We start from the raw sequence: 22,253 nt of genomic DNA, 5'->3' as shown, positions 1-22,253 counted from the left end.
GCCGCAGAGTAACTAAGCCTGCAAGCCACAACTACTGAGCCTGCGCACCACAACTACTGAAGCCTGCACGCCTACAGCCCATGCTCCGCAAAAAGAGAAGCCACTGCAATGAGAAGCCCACGCACCCCAACAAAGAGTAGGCCCCGCTCGCCACAACTAGAGAAAGCCCATGCGCAGCAACGAAGACCTAATGCAGCCAAAGATACATGATAATAAAGTAAATATTTTAAAAAATCTTATCTATAAAAAAAAAGAAGAGGACAAGAGGGAGCTCCCTGGTGGCCTGGTGGTTAGGATTCTGGGCTTCCACTGCCGTGGCCCAGGTTCAATCCCTGCTCTGGGAACTGAGATCCTGCAAGTCGAGTGGCATGGCCAAGAAAACAAACAAAAAAACAGACAAAAAAAAAAAAAGGAGGACAGGACACAGAGAAACACACAAAGAGAAGGCCATGTGACAACAGAGGCAGAGATGAGTGATGTGTCTACAAGCTAAGGAAGGCCAAGAATTGCCTGCAGCTACCAGGAGAGAGACCTGGGATAGATTCTCCTGCAGAGCCTCCAGAAAGATGTAACCTTCCTGACACCTTGATTTTAGACTCCTGGCCTCATGAACTGTGAGACAATAAATTTCAGTTGTTTGAAGCCACCTAGTTTGTGGTACTCCGCTATGGCAGCCCCAGGACACTCATCCAGGGCGCCCTTCCCTGCCCTCCACGTGCTGGGATGAGGGCTGCAGGTCAGGCCCTCCACCCAGGGACCAACAGTCCCACTGCCCACCAAGGACCACGAGACAGCGGAGACTTCAAAGAGATGTTCCTTTTAATAACTGAGTCACCCAGAGCCATGGCCCATGGGCTGAGCCCCTGGGCAGGGCTGGTGGCCAGACCCTATCGGCTTCCAGTGGCACCACTCGGCTTTTCTAAAATGAAGCCTGGAGTGGGCTGGCAGCGGGGCCCAGACTGGGAAGATCCCGGCCCACTCAGGCTGTGCGTGGTCCCAGCTGTAGCATCTCGGCACCAGTTACAAAGTGGAATGCTTCTCGAAGGGCACGGTCAGGAGTCGGGCTGCTGCCTCGTCCAGGAACCAGCAAAGTTTCCCAGTGCGGGGCTGGACCAGGGCGGCGGGGAGCGGGTTTTCCTCCTTGTCCTCCAAAATGCGCTGTGTGGAGAGGGCAGGAGCGTGGGGCCCTGCCCACACCCCAGCACCCTTGGACCCCTCCTACCCTCAAGAGGTGATATCGCCCATCCCGGATGTCCTAGCTTCAAGCAATCAGGAGGGATGGGGTCTCTTCCTTTTTATCATGTGACTGTTTAATATGGGGGTCAACACACCTCTTCTACAAAGACCAGAGAGTCACTATTTCGGCTCTGCAGATCACACCCCGTCTCTGTTGCAACTACTCAGCTCTGCTGTTACAGGGCAAAAGCAGCTTTCTAAACTGCTTGATTTCTTTATTTCAATTGTTTTTTATTTAACAATTAAATATATATGTATATGCAGTAAGTGCTACGAATTTACCTCTGAGCAGTTTTGGCCTCATCTCATCCATTTCATTTCATAATTGTTAACTCCTAACTAGCCTGTATTTGCAGTTTTCATTTCCCCTTCAACCCAAGAATTATTGAAATATCCTGGGATCTGGTGCTTTCAGCACAGTAGTGTCTAGGGCCATATTCTATGCCTACAACCTTCTTGGGAAGGGGGCCCTCAGCTGTTACCTTCAGAACAGCTGCCTTGCCTTCTCCAGTTGCCACAAAGATGATAGTTCGAGCTGCATTCAGCACGGGAAGTGTGAGGGTCACGCGCTGTGGAGGTGGCTTCGGGGAGTCGCTGATGGGGGCCACAATCTTCTCCCGCTCCTGGGGAGGGAGGCCCAAGGTAGAGACAGGAGGACAATGTCACTTGACCTCTTGAGTACTCACACATGCCAAGCACTGTCCATCCATCGTTCCATCCCGCCCCACTAATCCTGTGGTACTTGATTTAAGGCTCCTGTTTTAAGGTGGGTGAACTGAGGCTCAGAAGGGTCAAGCCCAGCGGGCATGCCTGTTGGCAGAGGCTGACTCACACCACGCTGTAGGTACCTTCCAGCGCTCTGGAAGCCCCAGATGGCAGAGGCTGGGGCTCAGACATGAGCAGGGCCTTCGTGGGTGTGCTCACCTGCAGGAGGGGGTGGTCTGGGAAGAGTGAGCAGGTGTGGCCATCGGGACCCACACCCAGAATCAGCAGGTCGAAAACCGGGATGGAGTCCCCTTGGAATGCCTGGGTGAGGAAAGAAGACAGTCCCAAGAAGTTGTGAGGGAAGGGCGCAGAGGACACAAAGAAACAGTTGTCAGAAAAACAGGTCGCTGTAACCCAGTGAGAAATGCTCAGCCTCACCTGCAAAAAAAGGAACTCTAATCTACAAGGTTCCACATTTCACTGTCCACCTGGCTGACAGTGTGGGTATACAACTGTCCCCAAGATGTGAAGACCCAGGCCCACTACCAGGGTGTCAGAGACCAGGCCACCTTTGGGGTCCCCCAAGGCAGGGCTGTGGCCTCTCAGAGGGGGGATCCTCAAAGGGGGCTCTGCAGGGTGAGGCTGGGTCTGCTGACTGCCCCCAGGGAGAATTTCTGCCAGTGCTGAGCACACAGTGCCCCCAGCAGGGTGGCTCCGGCACTCTGGGAGAGGCCATCGGATGGATGAGGTCTTGCTGCAGCTACTCCGAGGGACTCACCTGTCTCAGCTTCTTGGCATAGTCCTCAGCTGCCTCCTCCACGGGCAGCTCGGGGTTAACGGTGATCACCTGGCTGTCGGGGATCGGCAGCCTGGAGAGCAGGTGGGTCTGCAGCAGACGGAGGCACAGTGTCACCAACAGAAACACACAGTTTGTGGTGGCATGGGACCTGCACCTATGACTACCTGGATCCTCCAGGTGAGGACATGACTGTCATTATACCCACTTCCCGTGTGAGTGAGGATCCCAGTGGCATTCCGCCAGGGGTCTTTCAAGTCCATGGTGCTTGGGGGCCTCCTGGCTCCAGCCTGCACCTGTTTGGCCATGCCACAGCCCTGTTTCTAAACCCCCAGGGTGGGGAAAGGGGGGTGTGGGATGAATTGGGAGATTGGGATTGACACATACACGCTACTATGTATAAAATAGATAACTAATGAGAACCTACTGTATAGCACAGGGAACTCAGTGCTCTGTGGTGACCTAAACGGGAAGGAAATCTAAAACAGAGGGGATATATGTGTACTTATAGCTGATTCACTTTGCTGTGCAGCAGAAACTAACACAACACTGTAAAGCAACTATACTCCAATAAAAGTAAACAAACAAACAAACCCCCAGGGTCCTTTGGCCTTCAGGATAAAACCTAGCTCCTCTCTGCCCTCCACGAGCCCCTGCTGACCTTCCTGCCTCAGTGGGTACACCAGCTGCTGACCCTGCCTGGGAAACTTACACATCCCTCAAGCTGCCTCGTCTGAGCAGCCACCCCTGCCTGCACCTCCCCCGTCGTGCTGCCTGGTGGCATGACATATAATTGTGAAAAGCACTGATTTGTCTTCTGGGCTGCCACTACGGGGTGAGCGTGCCCAGCACATAGCAGGCACCCCAACCTAGTATGCGTGGGTTTAATGCAGAAGCACCTGGAATCAGGCCTCCCGCAAGGCAGAGGGCTCTAGCCCTCGCCCATGGAGATGAGCCCCAGGGCCTTGGATCTGCCCTGGGATGGATGCTGGCAACCCCCACCTCGGTGCCTCCTTTTAGGCAGGGACTAGCTCAGCCGAGGCAATGCTGAGCTGAACCACAGAGTAAAAGCAGGTAAACAATACAGTTTTTGGAGCAGTGGGGGAAGGCGGCAGGGACATGGGACAAACCCGCCAGACCTTATGGCGCTGACCCCCCCTGAATGCTGGCCTGAGTGTGGGCTCTGTGTTGAGGGTAATGGGGAGCCAAGGAGGGTGTGTGAGCTGGGGAGGGGCACGATCAGATCCATCGTTGGAAAGACCTGCTTTGTCCAAGGTCCCCATCTATACACACCCTTGGGGATTGTACTGAGCAAAGCCGGATGGAGTACGGGTGCCCCATTTCTGTCACCTGAGTCCCCTCCTTAGCTGCCCTCCCCCACAGGGTCAGAGCCATTCCCTCCTCCTCAGTTTGGGCTTCCAGGGAGCCCAAGGCTGGGCATCGGTTGGGCAGGTTCCTGGAAGTGGAACTGCTGGTTGATCGGGTGGGCTCTCTCTGAACACTTTGTAGGTGCTGAGGAACCATCCCCGGGAACGTGGCCCCAGCTAATCCTCCCAGCCTGGACAGCAGAAGGCCCATAGAACAGGGTGAGCCATTCATGCTTAGAGAGCCCCAAGGTGGCCGGGGTCCATCCTCAAGGAGAGGAATACCTCTGCACCCCTGTACCAGGTCGCTTAGTGCCCCCCCCAAATTCATGTCTACCCAGAACCTCAGTTATTTAGAAAGAGGGTCTTTGCAGTTGTCATTAGTTAAGATGAAGTCAGTGCATTAGGATGGGCCCTAAATCCAATGACTGCTGTCCTTATAAGAGGAGGACACAAAGAGAAAATCAGAGATGATGTAGAAACAGAGGTAGAGGTTGGAGTGATGCAGCCACAAGTCAAGAAACGCCTGGAGCCACCAGAAACTGCAAGAGGCAAGGAAGCCTCCTGCCCTAGAGCCTTTGGAGGGAGCATAGCTCTGCTGAAAACACCTTGATTTTGGACTTCTGGCCTCTAGAACTGTGAATCAGCGCCTGTTGTTTTAAGCTACCCATTTGGTGGTACTTTGTTACGGCAGGCCCAGGGAACTAATATGATTCCCCTCACGGGGAAACTGGCAGAAGCAAATCCTCGCCCCACGTTTGTTCCCACCGCACAGCTTTTGCCTCTACTCTACCCTCTGCCCCAGCTCACCAGTGGCAGGCTCCTCACACCTTTTGGTCACAGCCCAAACGTCACCTCCTCAGCGCCCTCCAGTGCCCACCATCCTGGCTGAAAGATGCTCCCCCCTCTTCCCTGGCACTTTCTTTCATCTTACACTATTATCTTTTGTCCAAACTGCATTACGTTATGGCTCCGGGTGGATTTCCCTTATTTATTGCCCTGTGTGTTGGTACCCCTTGCCCCACAATGAGCCCTGCGAGGGACCTGTCCCTAGTGCTGGATACATGGACACGCATTGAATATCCGTGCAACTTTCTCTTTGACGGTTCTGTTAGAATTCTGTTACTTGAGGAAGTATGGCTTTTCTAATTAAAAGTCTTTCAAAGTCACTAAAAAGAAACAAGAGCCCACTTTTAAATTAGGCTCTGGGGGAAGACACACAGGAAAGCAGACTTAAGGGTGGCCCCTGTCCCTGCTATGGGTCCCAGGTGCTATCTGGGGGGCTGGGCCAGGCAGGTTCATACCCCGGCTCCCTCACTGGTTACCAGGTGACTCTCCTCTTCTGGCCTCAGTTTCTCCATCTATGAAATGGAGGTACTAACAGCCCCCGCCTCATAGGCTATTGTGGGGTTTCATGAGATGATGGATAAAGCGCTTGGTAATCAGTAAACCTTCCTGCTTATTACCAAAACAAACAAAACAAACAAAAACCCATCACCTCAAGCTTCTTTGTGAAGAGAACTTAACACATCCAGGACCTGAGCGACCTGAGGCTTCTGGCCAAACCTGCACCTCCCACACTTCCCTGGGTGGGTTTTCCTCCTCCATCCATGGCAAGAAGAGTTGACTGAGACGCGGGGGGCTGGGGGGGAGGCGTAGGCACCCAGCTCAGACCAAAGATCCTCCAAGCCTCAGTTTTCCTGCTTGTAAAACGGCGGGCAGGGGGTCCCCTGATTCTATAGGAGTCTGGGGCCCCAGGCCAAAGTTAACCAGTCACGGAGTCATCAGCGCCACAAGCTGTGTGGAGACCACCGAGAACTCGTCCAGGTTACAGATGGGGAATCTGAGGCCCAGGTTCCACACCAGATCCCTCCTAGCTGGCTCTTCCCTAACTGCCTTTGCACGCTACGAGCCTGCGGCGCCTGACCTTCTCTAGGTCCCTGGAATGAACCACTCTGTTTCACCTCCACGCCTTTGCCCATGCCATTCCCTCTACCTGGCTACCGGATAAAGCATCGAGAGGCTTCAAGGTCCCCACTTTCCACCCGGGTGGCAGTGGAGGTGCAGCCCAGATGGGACGTCAGGGCACCCAGCAGACCATTCCCGGATCCAGTCCAGATAGAGGCAGAGGGCACGGTGTGACCCTGCAATACCCCCGTAGCCTGGTTCAGGCGGTGGGCGCGGCCTTCTCGAAGTGACCCCCGGTGGCCCCCGTAGCCGGGTTCAGGCAATGGGTGCGGCCCTCTCGACGTGACCCCCGGCGGCCCCCGTAGCTCTCACCCGGTAGAGGCCGTACGTGCTCTCGGCGTGCTCGAAGGGCACGAGCCGCTCGTCGCAGAAGCCCAGCGTCCAGCGCGCGAGGCTGGCGGGCCCGGCGGGGGCAGCGGCGGTGGGCAGCTCGCGGGCCAACATCGAGACGAGGCTGCCGCCTGACAGGCCAAGCGTGAAGCGGGCGCGGGCCCCCGCCAGGCAGCACGCTGCCTGCTGCGCCACCAGTTGTGCCAGCGACGCGCCCAGCTCTTGCGAGCTCGAGAAGACCGAGATGAGGCCGGGGGCCGGCGCGGCCATGGCGACGGCAGCAGCTGGGAGGCGGAAGCCCTCCCGGCAGCCGCCAGTGCGCCTGCGCGAAGCCTGGTCCTGGTACACAGCTCTCGGTGCCTTTGGGCGGCTGCTTGTAGCACATGCGCAGTCCCACGAGTGAAATCCCGGCGGGGTGGGGCAGCCGGTCCGGCGGCGCTCGTTGATTCTTTGCGCGCTCATCGAACTCTTTCCTGGGCTGCGGCAGGCGGAGCAGGTGCAGTTGCGCTCAACCTCCCGGTATCAGGGCGGGGCCAGAGAAGGGAGCTCAAAGGTTCCAGGCTCGGGAAGAGGGGGACCTGGGGTCGGGTGGAGGGAGGCGATTTCCTGGAGGAGGGCGCATTTTGGTGGACTTTGCATTCCTGAACTTATGTTTGTCTTGCTGGTATTTGTCGTCTCTTTAATTAAAATATAGACTTGATGAGGACAGGGATATTTGTTATATTCACCGAATCCTCCAAAGCCCCCTGAATTATGGCACAGTGTAGGGGCTGAAAATACACTTGTTGAATTTCTCCTGCATATTCTCTCTGGAGACCTCTGTGTCTCTCTGAGGACTCAGAGAGTCCTCCACCCTTGGCTCTTGCCTGGAGAAGCTCCCAGACTGAGGCAAATGGGCCTTGGCTGATAAGATAGAATATTCAGGAAATAACATGGGCAGGGAGGACTGGAAGGGGCAGGAGGCCTGGTGGGTCAAGGCAGCTGGACCACGTCTCAGAAGCAGAGAGTTTAGGAGAGTGTAGTAAGTGCAATGAGATTTGCATAGGTAGTGCATCTTTAAAAGAAGTAGCAAGAAAACAATTCCATTTACAGTAGCATCAACAAGAATAAAATGCTTAATAAGTTTAGCAAAAGAGGTGCAAGACTTGTACACTGAAAACTATAAAACTTAGCTGAAAAAAGTTGAAAGATGATCTAAGTCAATGGAAAAACATCCGATGTTCATGGGTTGGAAGATTTCATATTGTTAAGATAGCAACACTCAGCCAATTAGTCTATAGATACAATGCGACCCCTATCAAAATTCTGTGAGCCTTTTTTGTAGATATTGACAAGCTGACCCCAAAATTCACATGGAATTGCAAGGACCCCGAATAGCCAACCAATCTGGAAAAAGAACTAAGTTGGAGGACTCACACTTCTTGATTTCAAACTTACTACAAGCTACAGTAACCAAACAGTGTGGTATTGACATAAGGATAGACATATATATCAATAGAATAGAACTGAGATGGAAAACAGCAACAACAAACTGTATGTCTTTGGTCAGTGGATCTTCAACAAGGGTGCCAGAACCATTCAATGGGAAAAGAGTAGTCTTTTCAACAAATGGTGTGACAGTTAGACAGTCACATGCAAAAGAAATGAAGTTGAGGGACTTCCCTGGCGGTCCAGTGGTTAAGACCCTGCTCCCAACGCGGGGGCATGGGTTCGATCCCTGGTTGGGGAACTAAGATCCCACATGCTGCATGGTGCAGGCAAAAAAGAAAATATATATATATATTTTTTAAAAAGGAATGAAGTTGAACCTTGTAGTAGGCAGAATGATGGTCCCCCCCCCCCAAGGTGTCCACACTGTAATTCCCGAAACCTGTGAATATGTTAGGTTACTTGGCAGGGGGGAATTAAGGTTGCAGATGGAATTAGGTTGCTAATCAGCTGTCCTTAAAAGAGATTACCTGGATGAGCATAATGTACTCACAGAGGTCACTAAAAATAAAAGAAGGAGGACCAGAGAATTGACAGCATGAAAAAGACTCAACCCACTGTTGCTGGCTTTGAAGATGGAGGAAGAGACCACGAGCCAAGGAATATTGGCGGTATCTAAATGCTGCACAAGGCAAGGAAATGGATTCTCTCAGAAGCTCCAGAAGGAATGCAGCCCTGCCAAACCTTGATTTTAGTCAAGTAAGATCCATTTCTGACTTCTCACCTTCAAAGCTATAATTGGCGTTATTTTAAGCCACTAAATTGGTGGTGATTTGTTACAGCAGCAGTAGAAAACGAATACAGATCCATACCTCCTGCCATATACAAAAATTTAAATGGGTCAAAGACCTGAATATCAGAGCTAAAACTAAAAAATTCTTAGAAGAAAAGAAATGCAAAAAACCTTTCTGTCCTTGGGTTAGACAATAATTCCAAAAGCACGAGCAACAAAAGACAAATACATAAACTGGACTTCATAAAAATGAAAACCTTCTGTGTTTCAAAGGATACTACCAAAAGAGTGAAAAGACAACCCATGGGATGGGAGAAATTTGCAAATCATATATCTTATAAGGGTTTAGTATACAGAATATATTAAGAACTCTTACAACTCCAAATAGACAACCGAATTAAAAATTGGGCAAAGGGTCCGAATAGACACTTCTCCAAAGAAGGTATACAAATGGCCAATAAGCACATGAAAAGATGTCCTGTTTATTAGCCCTCAGGGAGATGCAAATCAAAACTACAATGAGGGGCTTCCCTAATGGTGCAGTGGTTGAGTGGGAAGATCCCACATGCCGCGGAGCAGCTGGGCCCGTGAGCCATGGCCACTGAGCCTGCGCATCCAGAGCCTGTGCTCCGCAACGAGAGAGGCCACAACAGTGAGAGGCCCGCGTACCGCAAAAAAAAAAATAAATAAATAAAACTACAATGAGATATCACTTCTTACCTACTAGAATGACTACAATAATGAAACAAGTAGTGCTGATTAGGGTGTGGGAAATTGGAAACTCACACACTGCTGCTGGTGGGGATATAAAATGATGCAGTCACTTTGGAAAACAGTCTGGCAGTTCCTCAAAAGATTAAACATAGAGTTACCGTGTGACCTAGCACTTCCACACCTAGGTTTATACCCAAGAGAATTCAAGACATGTTCGCACAAAAAACATTTGTGTGAATGGTCACAGCAGCATTACTCACGATAGCCAAAAAGTGGAAATAACTCAGTGTCCATCACCTGGTGAATGCTTAAACAAAATGTGGTCTCTCTTTACAATGGTATATTGTTTGGCCATAAAAAGGAATGAGCTACAACTTGGATGAATCTTAAAAACATATTGAGTGAAATAAGTGAGACGCCAAAGGCCACATATATGATTTCATTTCTATGGAATGTCTAAAACATCCATAGAGACAGAAAGTAGTACTTGCCAGAGGCTGGGGAAGGGGAACGGGGAGTGACTTCTAAGGGACATGAGATCTCCTTTTGGGGTGATGAAAATATTCTGGAACTAGACAGAGGGGACAGTTGTATAACCTTGCGAATATACTAGAAGCCAGTAAGTTGCACGTTTTAAATGTTTTTTTATTTTTATTATATTTTAAATTTATTTCATCTTATTTTTATTTTTGGCTGCATTAGGTCTTCATTGCTGTGCGTGGGCTTTCTCTAGTTGCTGCCAGCGGTGGCTACTCTTCGTTGCGGTGCGCGGGCTTCTCAGTGCGGTGGCTTCTCCTGTTGTGGAGCACGGGCTTCAGGCAGGCGGGCTTCAGTAGTTGTGGAGCACGGGCTTCAGTAGTTGCGGCGCATGGGCTCTGCTGCTCCGCAGCATGTGGGATCCTCCCCGACCAGGACTTGAACCTATGTCCCCTGCATTGGCAGGCAGACTCCTAACCACTGCACCACCAGGGAAGCCCTAAGTTGCACATTTTAAGAGGGTGCATTTTATGGTATATGAATAATAGCTCACTTAAAAAATAAACCAGTGATTCAGGCACATGAGACAGCAGGAGCAAAGGCGCTGAGGCCAGACACAGGCTGGAAACAACCATCTGTGGTACAAGGAAAAATGCCTGCAGGATGACACTGCTAGCCAGAGCCTGGAATCTTCCCCAGAGTGATGGAGACCCTCAAGGGGTGTGGGGCAGGGATTCAGCCTGCAGCCGCCCGTCCTCAGGAAGCTCTTGGCCCCCAACTCTCCTCCTCCATGTGCCCTCTCGGGCAGCTGCTGCTCCTTCCTGGTCCTTCATGCACTTCTCAGCCCCTGCCTCTCACAGTGTACTTGCCAACGCCACGCTGGGGCGTTTTTCTTCCCACATCACAAATAAAGACATCCCCTCTGTGCACATCCTTCCAGGGCCCCTCCAAAAAGGAGAGGCTCAGGGCACAGCACCTTCGGATCCTAGCTCTCTTCCTGATTTACCGAGGGTCCCGGGGGCGAATCACAGAGCTTCTCATTTGCTTTAAAAAATACAGAGCTATCAAGCCACGAGAAGGCATAGAGGAACATCAAATGCATCTTGCTGAGAGAAGCCAGTCTGAAAAGGTTACACATCGTGTGATTCCAAGTCCATGACACTCTGGAAAAGGCAAAACTGTGGAGACAGTAAAAAGATCAGGGGTTGGGGTAGGAGGAATGAAGAGATGGAACATGGGAATTTTAGGGCAAGAGAAACTATTCTTTGTGATACTGTAACAGTGGATGCATGTCTTTATGCAATTGTTGAAACCCACAGAATGTATAACAGAGCGAGCCCTAATGTAAACTGCAGACTTGGCTTAATAATAATGTATCTACATTAGCTCATCAAGTGTAACAAATGTAGCCCACTAATGCCAGATGTTAATTATAGTGCAAACAGTGGCGCAGAGGTGAGAGGGTATATGGGAACTCTGTATTTTCCACTCATTTTCCTGTAAACCTAAAACTGCCCTAATAAGTAAAATCTATTAATTTTATTATTTTTAATAAGTTTATTTATTTTTGGCTGCGTTGGGTCTCCGTTGCTGCGCTCGGGCTTTCTCTAGTTGCAGCGAGCCGTGGCTACCCTTCATTGCGGTGCACAGGCTTCTCATTGTGGTGGCGTCTCTTGCTGCGGAGCACGGGCTCTAGAGCGCAGCCTCAGTAGTTGTGGCGCACGGGCTTAGTTGCTCTGCGGCATGTGGGATCTTCCCGAACCAGGGATTGAACCCGTGTTGCCTGCATTGGTAGGCAGATTCTTAACCATTACGCCACCAGGGAAGTCCCCTATTAATTAATTTTAAAAAGCAAACAAACGCAGACCCTGATCCTAAGAGACATCAGAATTATTTTCCTGCTGGTCCGGAGAGAACTTCTTACACTGCTGCAACTAGCGTCACAGGCTTTGCAATGAGAAAGGTCCCCACTGGGCCACTTTCTCACCAGAGCCCCTGACAATGAGTTCATTCCCCTCCCTGTGCCTTCAGTTTCCTCATCGGTACAACGGGGACCATGATGATACCTTTGGAGGTGGTTGGATGTCTGAAGGGATGTTACCCAGAATACACTTGCTTATCAACACACCAGGGAAGCTCCATCCCCACCAGCACCAGATCCTTCTCCCACCCTCACTGGGCATCTCAGAGGCTATACCTTACATCCCCCTCTTTGCAGTGTGGGCAGCCAAGGACCAGCTCCACACATCAATGGTTCATCCATCCTTGAGCTGGCCAAGGACTCATCCACCCCCCATCCAACCCCAGGGTCGCCCCCTGGGTGCTCCCTCCTAGCGAATGCTCCGTTGTCATAAGACTTTCTTCTTCTGTCCCTTGAAATGGAGACGAGACAGACATTATAGTTCTGGAGGGGGGACAGCTGAAGGTGGGAGCTGAGAGTATGAACTCTGGAGCTCAATGTCCTGGGTTCAAATCCCATCTCAGGCAGCTACGCTTGCAGGCTCAGTGGTTCTTGCCCAGAGCGATGGCCTTACGTGCTGACCCCACACACAGAGGGGCTCCCTTCCTGGGGCAGCCGGACATGCCAGGACATACCCTCTGTCCCCGGCCATCCTGTGCACCTGCCGGAACCCAAGGCAGATAGGCTGTCCCTCTCCCGGGACCACCAAGGTCAGCACGGGGCTATGGGAGGACCCGGAGGCTGCAGGGAGGTGGCAAGAACGCTAACCCATGTGCCCCCCCCCCCGCCCCCCATCCCCAGACCCCTGAAGCCTTGCAGGTTGGAGAAGAGGCAACAGGAGCTGTAAGTAAAGGCTGAGTGTGTTTTGCTCATGTCTGGTGACTGTGTGTTCCCCGGTGAGAGGCCTGAAACTGACAGGGTTCTGGGCCACGTGGGGACAAACGGTGAGTGACTGAGTTCCCATCAGGCACCAGACACTCTGCAGGTTTATTTCTTAAATTCAGCTAGGAAACAAAATCTCAGTGCTTAGAAAGGCCCGTGCAAAACAGCATGGGGTCACCTGCTACTGGCCTTGCTGTTCTAGGTGCGGGACGGTGCTGCCGGAGGCAGGGACAGAGGGGCAGTTTGGGTGGCAGGCCCCAACGGTGGGTGTCCAGGCTGAGCCATCGACGAAGCTGATGGGGATGTCCGAGCCATCCTGGCAGGGTTGTCTCAGGATGTCACCAACCCAGGGTCCGAGCTGTCACTAGCAAGGCTAGCGGGACATTCAATAGGCTGGAACGCCTGAGGCCCAAGAGGCCATCTCAGACGCCACCCCTGGCCTGGAGGCTTCTCCCAACCCCACTGCTGCCACTCCCGTGTGTCCCTCCAGCAGCCACACCAGGTAGGATCCCCAAGAGGCCTCTGCCAGGGTGAGCATCTGAGCAGTGGGCTGAGCAGCCCCCCAGAGCCATCTTCAGGGCCCCTCCAGCAGAAGCTCCGTGGAGACGCCTGAACAGGGACATCTGGGCAGGGGAAACATCCAAGTGGTCACAGTCAGTTCCAGAAGTTCCTGGGGTATCAGGAAGGGCAGGCAAGGCAAGGGAGACCCACCAGGGATAGGAAGTGCAAAAGGCAATTGGCCCGGCCGGGGAGAGATTTCCCGTTGACCTGCACCCCTGGCCGAGGCCCCCCTGCTCCCGGGCTGGCCAGGCAGACACCCCCGGCTCCTCAGTTCAGCAAGGAGAGTGGAGGGCCTGCCCGGAGCTCATGCAGGGCTACAACGTCCAGGAATCTAGCAGCCTAGGGAGGTCTGGGCTGGGTGGGCCTTGTTAAGGCACAGCTGAGAGGGAGGTGGAGAGGCCCCACTCGGGTTTACCACCCAGTGGGGAGGACCCGCGGAGGCCCCCAAGGCAGCTGGGCCTCCGCACAGACCCCAGCTCCCAGGAAATGTCTGTTCTACTTTCGGCAGGAAGAGGGCAGGGGAGGAAAGATGGAGGAGAGAGGTGAGGGCAGTCAGGGACAGGAGGGAGGCCGAGAAGCAGGGCGCAGAGACAGACACACACACAGACACAGGAGTGGAGGACAGGCAGGGGGCAACCAGAGGGGGAGAGGAGGAGGGTGAAGGCGGGAAATACAGGCTCCTCCTGGGATCCAGTTTCTCTGCCCCCAGGACAGGGCAGGGCTGTCTGGCTCAAGCCCCCCTCGCTTGCTGGGCCTGCTGCAAAGTCTCTGGTGGGCCGAGGAAGAGCGTCAGAGGGAGAAGGCGCCCGAACAGATGCGGGTGTAGACACCCTGATCCAGAGGCAGGTAGTGGCCCTGCTTCAGGTCCAGGAAGAAGAGCCGGTCTGAGGTCTGGCGTGGGTCGAAGCCCTCGTGCTGCAGCCTCGTCTTCTGAATCTTGAAGGTGCCTGTGGGGATGGGGGTGGGGGTGGAAGTGGGGGTGGGATGGGGACTCGGCAGGGGGATTCCAGGAATCCCCCCTCCCTCAACTCGCCATCCTGTCCTGCACCTCCAGGCCTCTGAAGAGGCCTCTGCTAGGAACATTCTTCCCCATTTTGCCTGCCTGACTCCCCCCTGGCCTTTGGATCTCAGCTTCATGCCCTCTCCTCCAGGGAGGCCTCCCTGACCACCCTCATCATGGCCTGAAACTCTGTGTACCCCCTGCCTGGTCACGTGCCAACCCCCCACAAGACCAAGAAGGTGACAGGGCTGGCTCTGTCACACAGTAGGTCAGGAGTCAGCAACTTATAGGCCCATGGCCCACCCCACGGGCCAGATTCGGCCCACCATTCGAGGTGGGCCACGCCCATTCACGTACACACTGGTTGCTGGTGCTTTTGCCCTACAGCTGCAGAGCTGAATTATTGCTGCAGAGGCTGTGGCCCACAACTGAAAATATCTACCATCTGGGACTTTAAGAAAAAGTTTGCACTCCCTGCGGTAGACTATTAAAGAAGGGTTTTGTGAAAGACAGGGTTAGGGTTGGTAGCAAAAAATGGAGGGAGAATCCCTGTGTGCTCTAGAGTTGGGAAAGTTTTTTTCCTTTCAAATGAAACTTCAAAAGCACAAACCTGTGTGCATTGGTGGCAGAGTGGTGAGCATAGCTGCCTTCCAAAAGCACAAACCACAAAATTGAAGAAGCAGAGGCGGTAGTGGTGGTGGTGTTTAAGTTTGTATCAAAATTAGAGGCCTTCTTTTCAATAAAGGGCACCATGGACAGAGTTAAGAGATTCCAAAACAGAAGAGATGTAGAAGGTCTGAAACCACTATGGAATTAACATCTAGACTATTACGGGAAATTTCCGTAAATCACAAAGAAAGACGAGGCAATACAAAGACGGGTCAAAGATACGAAGGGTGATTTACAGCAGAGGAAACCTCAGAGGTGTGAGATGATTTGCTCAAATTTCCTAGTCATCAGAAAAAATGCTGAATATAAAGAAATGCACCCAATACTGCAGGATACCCAGTGGGAGTGCGAGTGAGAAACAGAAAGAAATAAGTATGTAAATAAAACAAGAAAAGGGCTTGGCCCACAGTGCTGGCTGGCCATGAACCATTACGTCGGACCTGGCACAGGGACTGAACTAGGACAAATAAGTAAATGACTGAGGAACTAAAAGACAGTTGGATACACGAAGAGACAGGGGGCCGCACCTGTGGTGTCCACCTGGGGCAGGAGGCGCAGGAAGATGGGCCGTGCGTAGGGTGCCAGCACCTTCTGCAGCTCCTGGTACAGGGCATTGGGGCTCAGCTGGCCGTGGGGGTCCGCAATGGCCGCCATGCCTGCTTTGCCCTCCACCCCTGGAGACAGAGGTTTGGCTGAGACCACCACCCTTCGCCCCTCCATGGGACCAGATCCACCCTCCACCGGTGGCCCCTGGCTTCTGACCTCCAGTCCCTTCTACCTGGAATAATGCTCGCCAAAGCAGCAAACATTTTATGGAGCTCCTGCTGCACTCCCTGCAGCCCTGAGCCACGGCTGATTTCATGAGCCCATTTTCTGGATGAGGAAACTGAGGCTCAACATCAGGCATGAGGAGAGATTCCAGACCCAGGCCGCCACCCTGTCGGGTGCAGTTGTCCAGGTTGTTCACTGCTTTAGGTCCTGCCTACAAGGGTACCTGTACCTCCAAGCTCCTCCTGGCTGGGCTCCTCCAGGGCTGCTCCCAGGACCCTAGAATCACCCCCAGAGCCCCCCAGCTTGCCTGGCACGGCCACCCCGTACACGGCCACGTCTGTCTGGCCCAGCAGGCGACTCAGCACGCCCTCCACCTCAGTGGTGGAGACGTTCTCCCCACGCCAGCGGAAGGTGTCCCCGCTGCGGTCCCGGAAGTACATATAGCCCAGCTCGTCCATCACCAGCACGTCGCCTGGCAGAGAGGAGAGGGGGAGGTAAGACGGCGACCTGCCATCCCTGCGGCCAGCCCCCAGGGTCTGCACACCTGAGAGGTAGGCGCTGTCCCCCTTGCGGAAGACGCTGTGGGTGATCTTCCTGCTCGTGGCACTCTCGCTGATGTAGCCATCGAAGCGACGCAGAGGGTCTTGCTGGTTGATCTGGCCCACGAGGAGGCCGGGCTCCCCTAGGGAGGAGGCGGCGCTCGGGCTGTGCGGGGCGGGCAGGAGGCGGGGGGCCCCGGCTCCCCGGGGGACTGGGCGGGACCCTGCTCACCGGCCTGGCATGGGATGCAGAGGCCCTGGGCATCCCGCAGTAGTTCCATGGTGTCCTCATTGACCTTCACCAGTCGGATGGGGTACACATTGGGCAGGATGCGGCTGTTGAAGCCACAGGAGCCGACCTGGGATGCGGCCAGCCGAGTCAACGGGGAGCCCCGGGGTGACACGGTGTCCTCCCCCCCACACACACACACACCTTGCCTCTCCTGCCCCAGGGCCTGGAATTAGCACTCCCTAGTGTCACCCAACTCTGTGACCTTGGATGATCTGAGAGAGGGGGGTATTAAATGCAGCATCCTGCCAGGAATCGTGCTCCCCTCTCCCACCTTCCCAGCCTCCCTTGCAGTCACATGAGGAGACCTGCCAGCCGGCCGCCACTTCCTGGTCCTTAAAACTTTCCAGGCTGGCAGGAAGTGGATGGCCAAAGTGATCCTGAACCCATGTAGGGACGCTGGCAGAGCTTCTGCCCGCTGCCCACTGCATGTCACCCTGCCTGGCTCAGCTCTATGAGCAGAAAGGCCTAACGGGTTTCTGCCGCTGCACACGGTTGGGTGTATTTGTTAGAGCGGCAACCTCTGCTGGTACGGCCAGAGTGTGCTCTGGGGCTGTCCATTCACCAAATGTGCGTGGTGGGGACTGTGCCTTGCCCTCAGGTGCTGGGGACCCAGCAGCGAGAGACAGAAAGAACCCCTACCCCCTAGGGCGATGTATTATTCTTCTCGTCCTCTGTTCCTGACTTTGGATGGGAAGGGCTTAATAAGGGAGAAGGAGGGTCCTGAGAGGGCAGAGTGGAGATAATAATTATTAATCATAAAAGCATCTGTTTGCAGAGTGCCTACTGCACGGGGAAGGGGTGCTGTGCTGAGCTCGTGATGTTGGGTGATTAGAACAAACCTGATAAGTTGTTAACCCCATTTACAGAGAAGGAAACGAAGACCCAAGGAGTCTGAGTGACTTGCCCAGTAGGAGGAGATCAGCACCCCATTTCTGGTCCTGGACCCCCCAGAGCCTTGCTCTCCCCTGCCACCTCCACTGCTACAAATTGAGGCTCAGAAAGGCTGAGGTGATTGCCCAGGGCAACACAGTCACGCTGTGAATTTGAACTCAGGGGCGACAGTCACATGACTGGACAAGCCAGAAGAAAGCATCCGAGCGCCCTGGCCGAACTGCCCACCACAATCCAGGCTGTTCTTTGGGGACACGGGGCCGGCGAGGCATAGGTAGCAGCGATCCCTGAACCCCGAGACCTGCCTGGGCCGGGCCGCCCCGCCCGCGCCCACCTTCCCGTCCATGTTGGCGATGCTGCAGTTGCACTCGGTGGCTCCGTAGAACTCGCCGACCTGGCGCACGCCGAAGCGCTCCGTGAACTCCTCCCAGATGGCTGGCCGCAACCCGTTGCCCACCGCCAGGCGCACGCGGTGCCGCCCTTCTGCCTCGCTCACCGGCTGTTTCAGCAGGTAGCGGCAGATCTCCCCGATGTACTGGACCACCTAGGTGGGTGGGAAGTGAGCAGTGGGCACCTGCGCTGGAGCAGAGAGGAGCCGGCTGGGGGTGGAGGCTGCCGCGGGCCAGAGACCCCCAGACCCAGCGACCTCCCCCACTCCAACCTGGGCGCTAGGAACAAAACGGCCTTAAAGATGATAATAGCAAGGAAACAGACCAGGCCTATCCATTCCCTCAATCCCCAACACTCCTTCCATCTGAGCGGATGCATCGCGTCCCCCATGCCCCTCCAGCGGTCCCTCTATCCCCTCCGCTGCTTTCTTGGGACACCACATGTGGTGCACGCAGGCAGGAAGGTGAGCCGTGGCGTTGACACTCCACAGGGCAACCCTCAGCCCAGAGGCGATGTGCTCTACACTGTTCCCTAGAGCCCCAACCATCTGAGCTCAGGGCGCCCACAGTCCTGATCCTGGGGTGGGACCACTCTCAGATGCATGCTCTTCGCTGCCTCCCTGAAGTCACAGCAGGGACCCAGCCCCAGTTGCCCATGGAGTCACCTACTTACTGCCCCCTGCCGCACCGCCCCCTGGGCTCCTTCTCTCCCTGTCTTGTGGCTCCACCCCCTGGGGTCAAGTCCCAGATACCCCAGGTGCCCTTGAGTCCTCATCTCCAGGACGGCTTCTTAATGATACCCTCCCCATTTTACAGATGGAGAAACTGAGGTTCACAGACAGTAAGTAACCACCAAGGCTGATAATGTGGTAAAATTTGTTATGTATCTGGGCATCCTGGCTCCAGAGTCTCAATGAAGCAGTTACATGTTCAGAATTAACCACCATGGCAATCAGTATAGCTTCAAAGTACTCACTAGATGAAGTACAAAATTCGACCTGTGATCAATTCCATGTGACCCTGCCGCCCTCACTGCCCCCTGTCCTTCTAACTCCTATGCTCACTCGGCTCTGCCACGTGGGTCTCCTCCTCAGGGCCTTTGCACATACTGTGCCCTCTGCCTAGAACAATCTTCCCCCAGATGCACCTGGGTCCTCAGGTCTCGGCTCAAATGTCACCGTGACTGAGAGGTATTCCTTGAGCAGGACTTAATAGTATCTGATAAATACGAGTGCACTGAGCACTCACTACCAGCCAAGCAGAGAGCTCATCTGTTTCATCTTCCTGAGACTCCATGTTGGAGAGGAAGGTACTGAGACCCAGAGAGGGGACACAGGTGGCCCAAGATCACCCGCTGCTGACCAGGAAGCAAGCCCCAGGCAAGGCAAGATCAGAGACCCTGATGGTTTCTCTCCCTCTGCCCCCAGGCTCCCTCATGTGCTTTGGGTGTGGCCCAGCCCACCCCATCTCCAGGATAGAACAAGTCATACGGCCTGGCCAATCATTCCAGTCCATCCCCAGACACTGATTGGTTCAAGGATAAGCATGTGACCACAGCTAAGCCAATGAGAATCAGCCCTGAGACTTTTAATGGACTGGTGGGAAGACAGGCTCTTTCTCAACTAGAACTGCAGGGAACACTCCTGGAGAAGCAGGGCTGGGAAGGAAGCCACCCACTAAGGAAAGAAGAAAACAAGAGGAAGAGGAAAACAAGAAAGAGAGAGAGAGAGAGAGAGAGAGGCCTTCCTTGATCAAGGTGTGCCTGAAGCTGTCCACCATGTGGCCTCCTCGGTTCCATAAGCTAATAAATCCCTTTCCTCAAGAAAGCCAGAATTTAGGTTAGGGCTGGGTTTAGGGTTTTGGTTTTACCTGTCAACTGACAAAGTCCTGCCTAAATACATAGCTGCCCTCCAGACCATCACAGGTAGACACAGCCACACTCTGAGCAGCTCGCAGATGTCCTCTTCAGAAACCAGGCTGGGGAAGGGACAACATAGCCACAGTTGAGGCCGCTGAAGGTTTCAATGACCCTGTGGCCCTGAGGCCACATCTACATACTGAGAGCCAGACAGCTGATCTTTACTCTGGCCCGGACCCTCAGACAGACCCAGGGCTGAAGGGAAGACAACTCAGGTCAGCTCAAAGAGGCAGACACCAGGTGCCCCAGCCGAGACCTCCTGCCTGCAGGGCAGCACCTGGAAAGAAGCTGGCAGTGAACTGTCAACCTGGGACCCCCACTACAACTCCCGAGTCAGGGTGACCTCGTACACCAAATGTGCACACCCAAGTGGGTACAGGGAGACACAGGAGCTATACACCCATGGATGGATGATGGGTTGACTTACCCGTCACCTGCCCATCTGCTTTATGCGCTAAAAAAGGGGAGTTCTAGATCACAGCCTGCTGCCTCCCATGAGGATGGCTGGGCAGTTGATCTGGGCCATGCCCACTGCTGCAAATAAAACAGCCACGCAGTTTCCCCCATCCTACAGCCAGCCATGAGATGGGATTTCTAAACCCAAACGCACGCTCTTAAGTCTTTTTGGCATCCTTGTTAAACTTGACCTTTGAGGATTCCATCCTCTACTCCTCAAAGAGCCCCTCAGTGCCTTCTCTTGGTCACAGAAATACCCCTTCAAGGAAACAGAATGGAATTTCAGGGGCCCAGAGACAGTGAACAAAGTCCGATGCAACACAGCATGTCAAAGACAAAGAGAGGGACCGCCAGACACCACAGGCCTCCTCGTGGAGGACATGACATCACCCACAGGGAACCCTTGCCAAAAAAGCAGAACTTGAAGCGATCAAATATCTAGATCAGTGGTTCTCAACCACAGTCAAGACACCTGACAATGTCTGGAAACGTTTTTAATTATCACAGCTGGGAGGTGGGGTGCTAGTGGCATCCAGTGATTTTAGGCCAGAAATGCTGTTAAATAACCTACAGTGCACAGGACAGTCCTCACCACAGAGAATGATGCAGCTCCAAAGCCACACTGCTGTGGTTGAGAGATGCTGTGCTTCCACTATGGAGAACAGTATAGAGCTTCCTCGAAAAACTAAACATAGAGTTACCATGTGATCCTGCAATCCAACTCCTGGGCATATGTCTGGACAAAACTCTTCACTTGAAAAGATACATGCACCCCAATGTTCATAGCAGCACTATTTACAGTAGCCAAAACATGGAAGCAACCTAAATGTCCACTGACAGAGAAATGGATAAAGAAGATGTGGTACATATATATACAATGGGATATTACTCAGCCATAAAAAAGAATGAAATAATGCCATTTACAGCAACATGGACCGACCTAGAGATTATCATATAAAAAGAACTAAGTCAAACAGAGAAAGACAAGTATCATATGATATCACGTCTATGTGGAATCTTTAAAAATGATAGAAATGGGGCTTCCCTGGTGGCGCAGTGGTTGAGAGTCCACCTACCGATGCGGGGGACACGGATTCGTGCCCCGGTCCGGGAAGATCCCACATGCCGCGGAGCGGCTGGGCCCGTGAGCCATGGCCGCTGAGCTCGCGCGTCTGGAGCCTCTGCTCCGCAGCAGGCGAGGCCAACAACTGTGAGAGGCCCGCGTACCGCAAAAAAAAAAAAAAAGATAGAAATGAACTTGTTTATGAAACAGAAATAGACTCACAAACTTAAGGTTACCAAAGGGGATGGGTGGGAGAGATAAATTAGGAGTCTGGGATTAACATATATACACTACTATATATAAAATAAACAACAGGACCTACTGTATAGCACAGGGAACTATATTCAATATCTTGTAATAATCTATAATGGAAAATGGAAAATAATATGAAAAAGAATATACATATATATATAAAAAATGTTTATATGTATATATAACTGAATCACCTTGCTGTATACCTGAAACTAACATTGTATAAATTAACTATATGTCAATTTTAAAAAGTAGTTAAACAAAAAAACCCGCTACGCTTGACCCTACTCCCAAGGTACAGGAGGTGCCAGGGAGAGAGAAGCATGTCAAAGGACCTCCCAGCAATACCCAGACTGGGAAAACACTACAGGCCAAACTTCATTTCTTCAATAAATAAATTACAAGGAGGGGTGGGAGGAGAATGAGGGAGAGACAAGGGGCACCTACAGATGAAAGGATTCTTATAGGAAACATCAACTAGTTGCAATGTGTGGGTCTTACCTAAACACTGATTTTTTAAAAAACTACAGAAACAACCCCCCCCCCCCATATTTTGACATGGTAGAAACACTGGGGATCAGGCCACTGTCCGGATTCCTGATAATTGAGAAATTACTGGCACTTTTTGGCTGGGATAATGATACTGAGGTTATGTGTTTGTAGGGTTTTTTCCTTCTTTTTGACTCTTTTATTGGGATAAAATACACACAATATAAAATTTACCATCTTAGCCATTTCTTTTCCATCTTAGCCATTTTTAAGGGTACAGTTCAGTGTATTAAATACATTCACATTGTTG

General features: G+C 52.8%; 2 protein-coding genes across 8 annotated transcripts in view; both read right to left on the bottom strand.

Moving 5' to 3' along the window:
- Positions 1-796: 796 nt before the first annotated feature.
- Positions 797-6,724, bottom strand: PGLS (6-phosphogluconolactonase). Its single transcript, XM_027084644.1, has 5 exons — positions 6,382-6,724; positions 2,720-2,827; positions 2,161-2,262; positions 1,719-1,859; positions 797-1,158 (listed from the first exon to the last, which is right to left on the bottom strand). Exons 1-5 carry the CDS (start codon positions 6,667-6,669, stop codon positions 1,021-1,023), a joined length of 777 nt encoding a protein of 258 aa, XP_026940445.1. The 5' UTR covers positions 6,670-6,724; the 3' UTR covers positions 797-1,020.
- A 6,015-nt stretch (positions 6,725-12,739) lies between these two features.
- Positions 12,740-22,253, bottom strand: part of SLC27A1 (solute carrier family 27 member 1) — a 29,791-nt gene continuing 20,277 nt past the window's right edge. For 3 of the 7 annotated variants that reach the window (XM_027084636.1, XM_027084638.1, XM_027084639.1), the window contains exons 8-12: positions 17,711-17,920; positions 16,426-16,552; positions 15,962-16,336; positions 15,411-15,557; positions 12,740-14,161 (exon numbers count right to left, since the gene is read on the bottom strand). In XM_027084636.1, the coding sequence (XP_026940437.1) occupies positions 14,004-14,161; positions 15,411-15,557; positions 15,962-16,336; positions 16,426-16,552; positions 17,711-17,920 (1,017 nt within the window). In that variant the 3' untranslated portion in view covers positions 12,740-14,003. The remainder of the gene's footprint in view (positions 14,162-15,410; positions 15,558-15,961; positions 16,337-16,425; positions 16,553-17,710; positions 17,921-22,253) is intronic. The other 4 variants (XM_027084641.1, XM_027084642.1, XM_027084637.1 and 1 more) reach the window with 3 other exon arrangements.

Source organism: Aethalodelphis obliquidens, unplaced genomic scaffold, assembly GCF_003676395.1.
Source record: "Aethalodelphis obliquidens isolate GAN/ISIS:26980383/991018 unplaced genomic scaffold, ASM367639v1 scaffold53, whole genome shotgun sequence".
In the NCBI taxonomy this organism is placed as follows: Eukaryota; Metazoa; Chordata; class Mammalia; order Artiodactyla; family Delphinidae; genus Aethalodelphis; species Aethalodelphis obliquidens.
The sequence above is the reverse complement of the archived record's forward strand: the minus strand, read 5'-3'. Positions and strand labels throughout refer to the sequence as shown.

Excerpts from the sequence above, each read along its gene's own strand:
- PGLS (XM_027084644.1), bottom strand. The coding sequence starts at position 6,669 with ATGGCCGCGCCGGCCCCCGGCCTCATCTCGGTCTTCTCGAGCTCGCAA. Across the intron at positions 1,860-2,160 it reads CAGACCACCCCCTCCTGCAG|GAGCGGGAGAAGATTGTGGC; the intron begins GTGAGCACACCC and ends CTCCCTCCCCAG. Across the intron at positions 1,159-1,718 it reads GCAAGGCAGCTGTTCTGAAG|CGCATTTTGGAGGACAAGGA; the intron begins GTAACAGCTGAG and ends CTCTCCACACAG.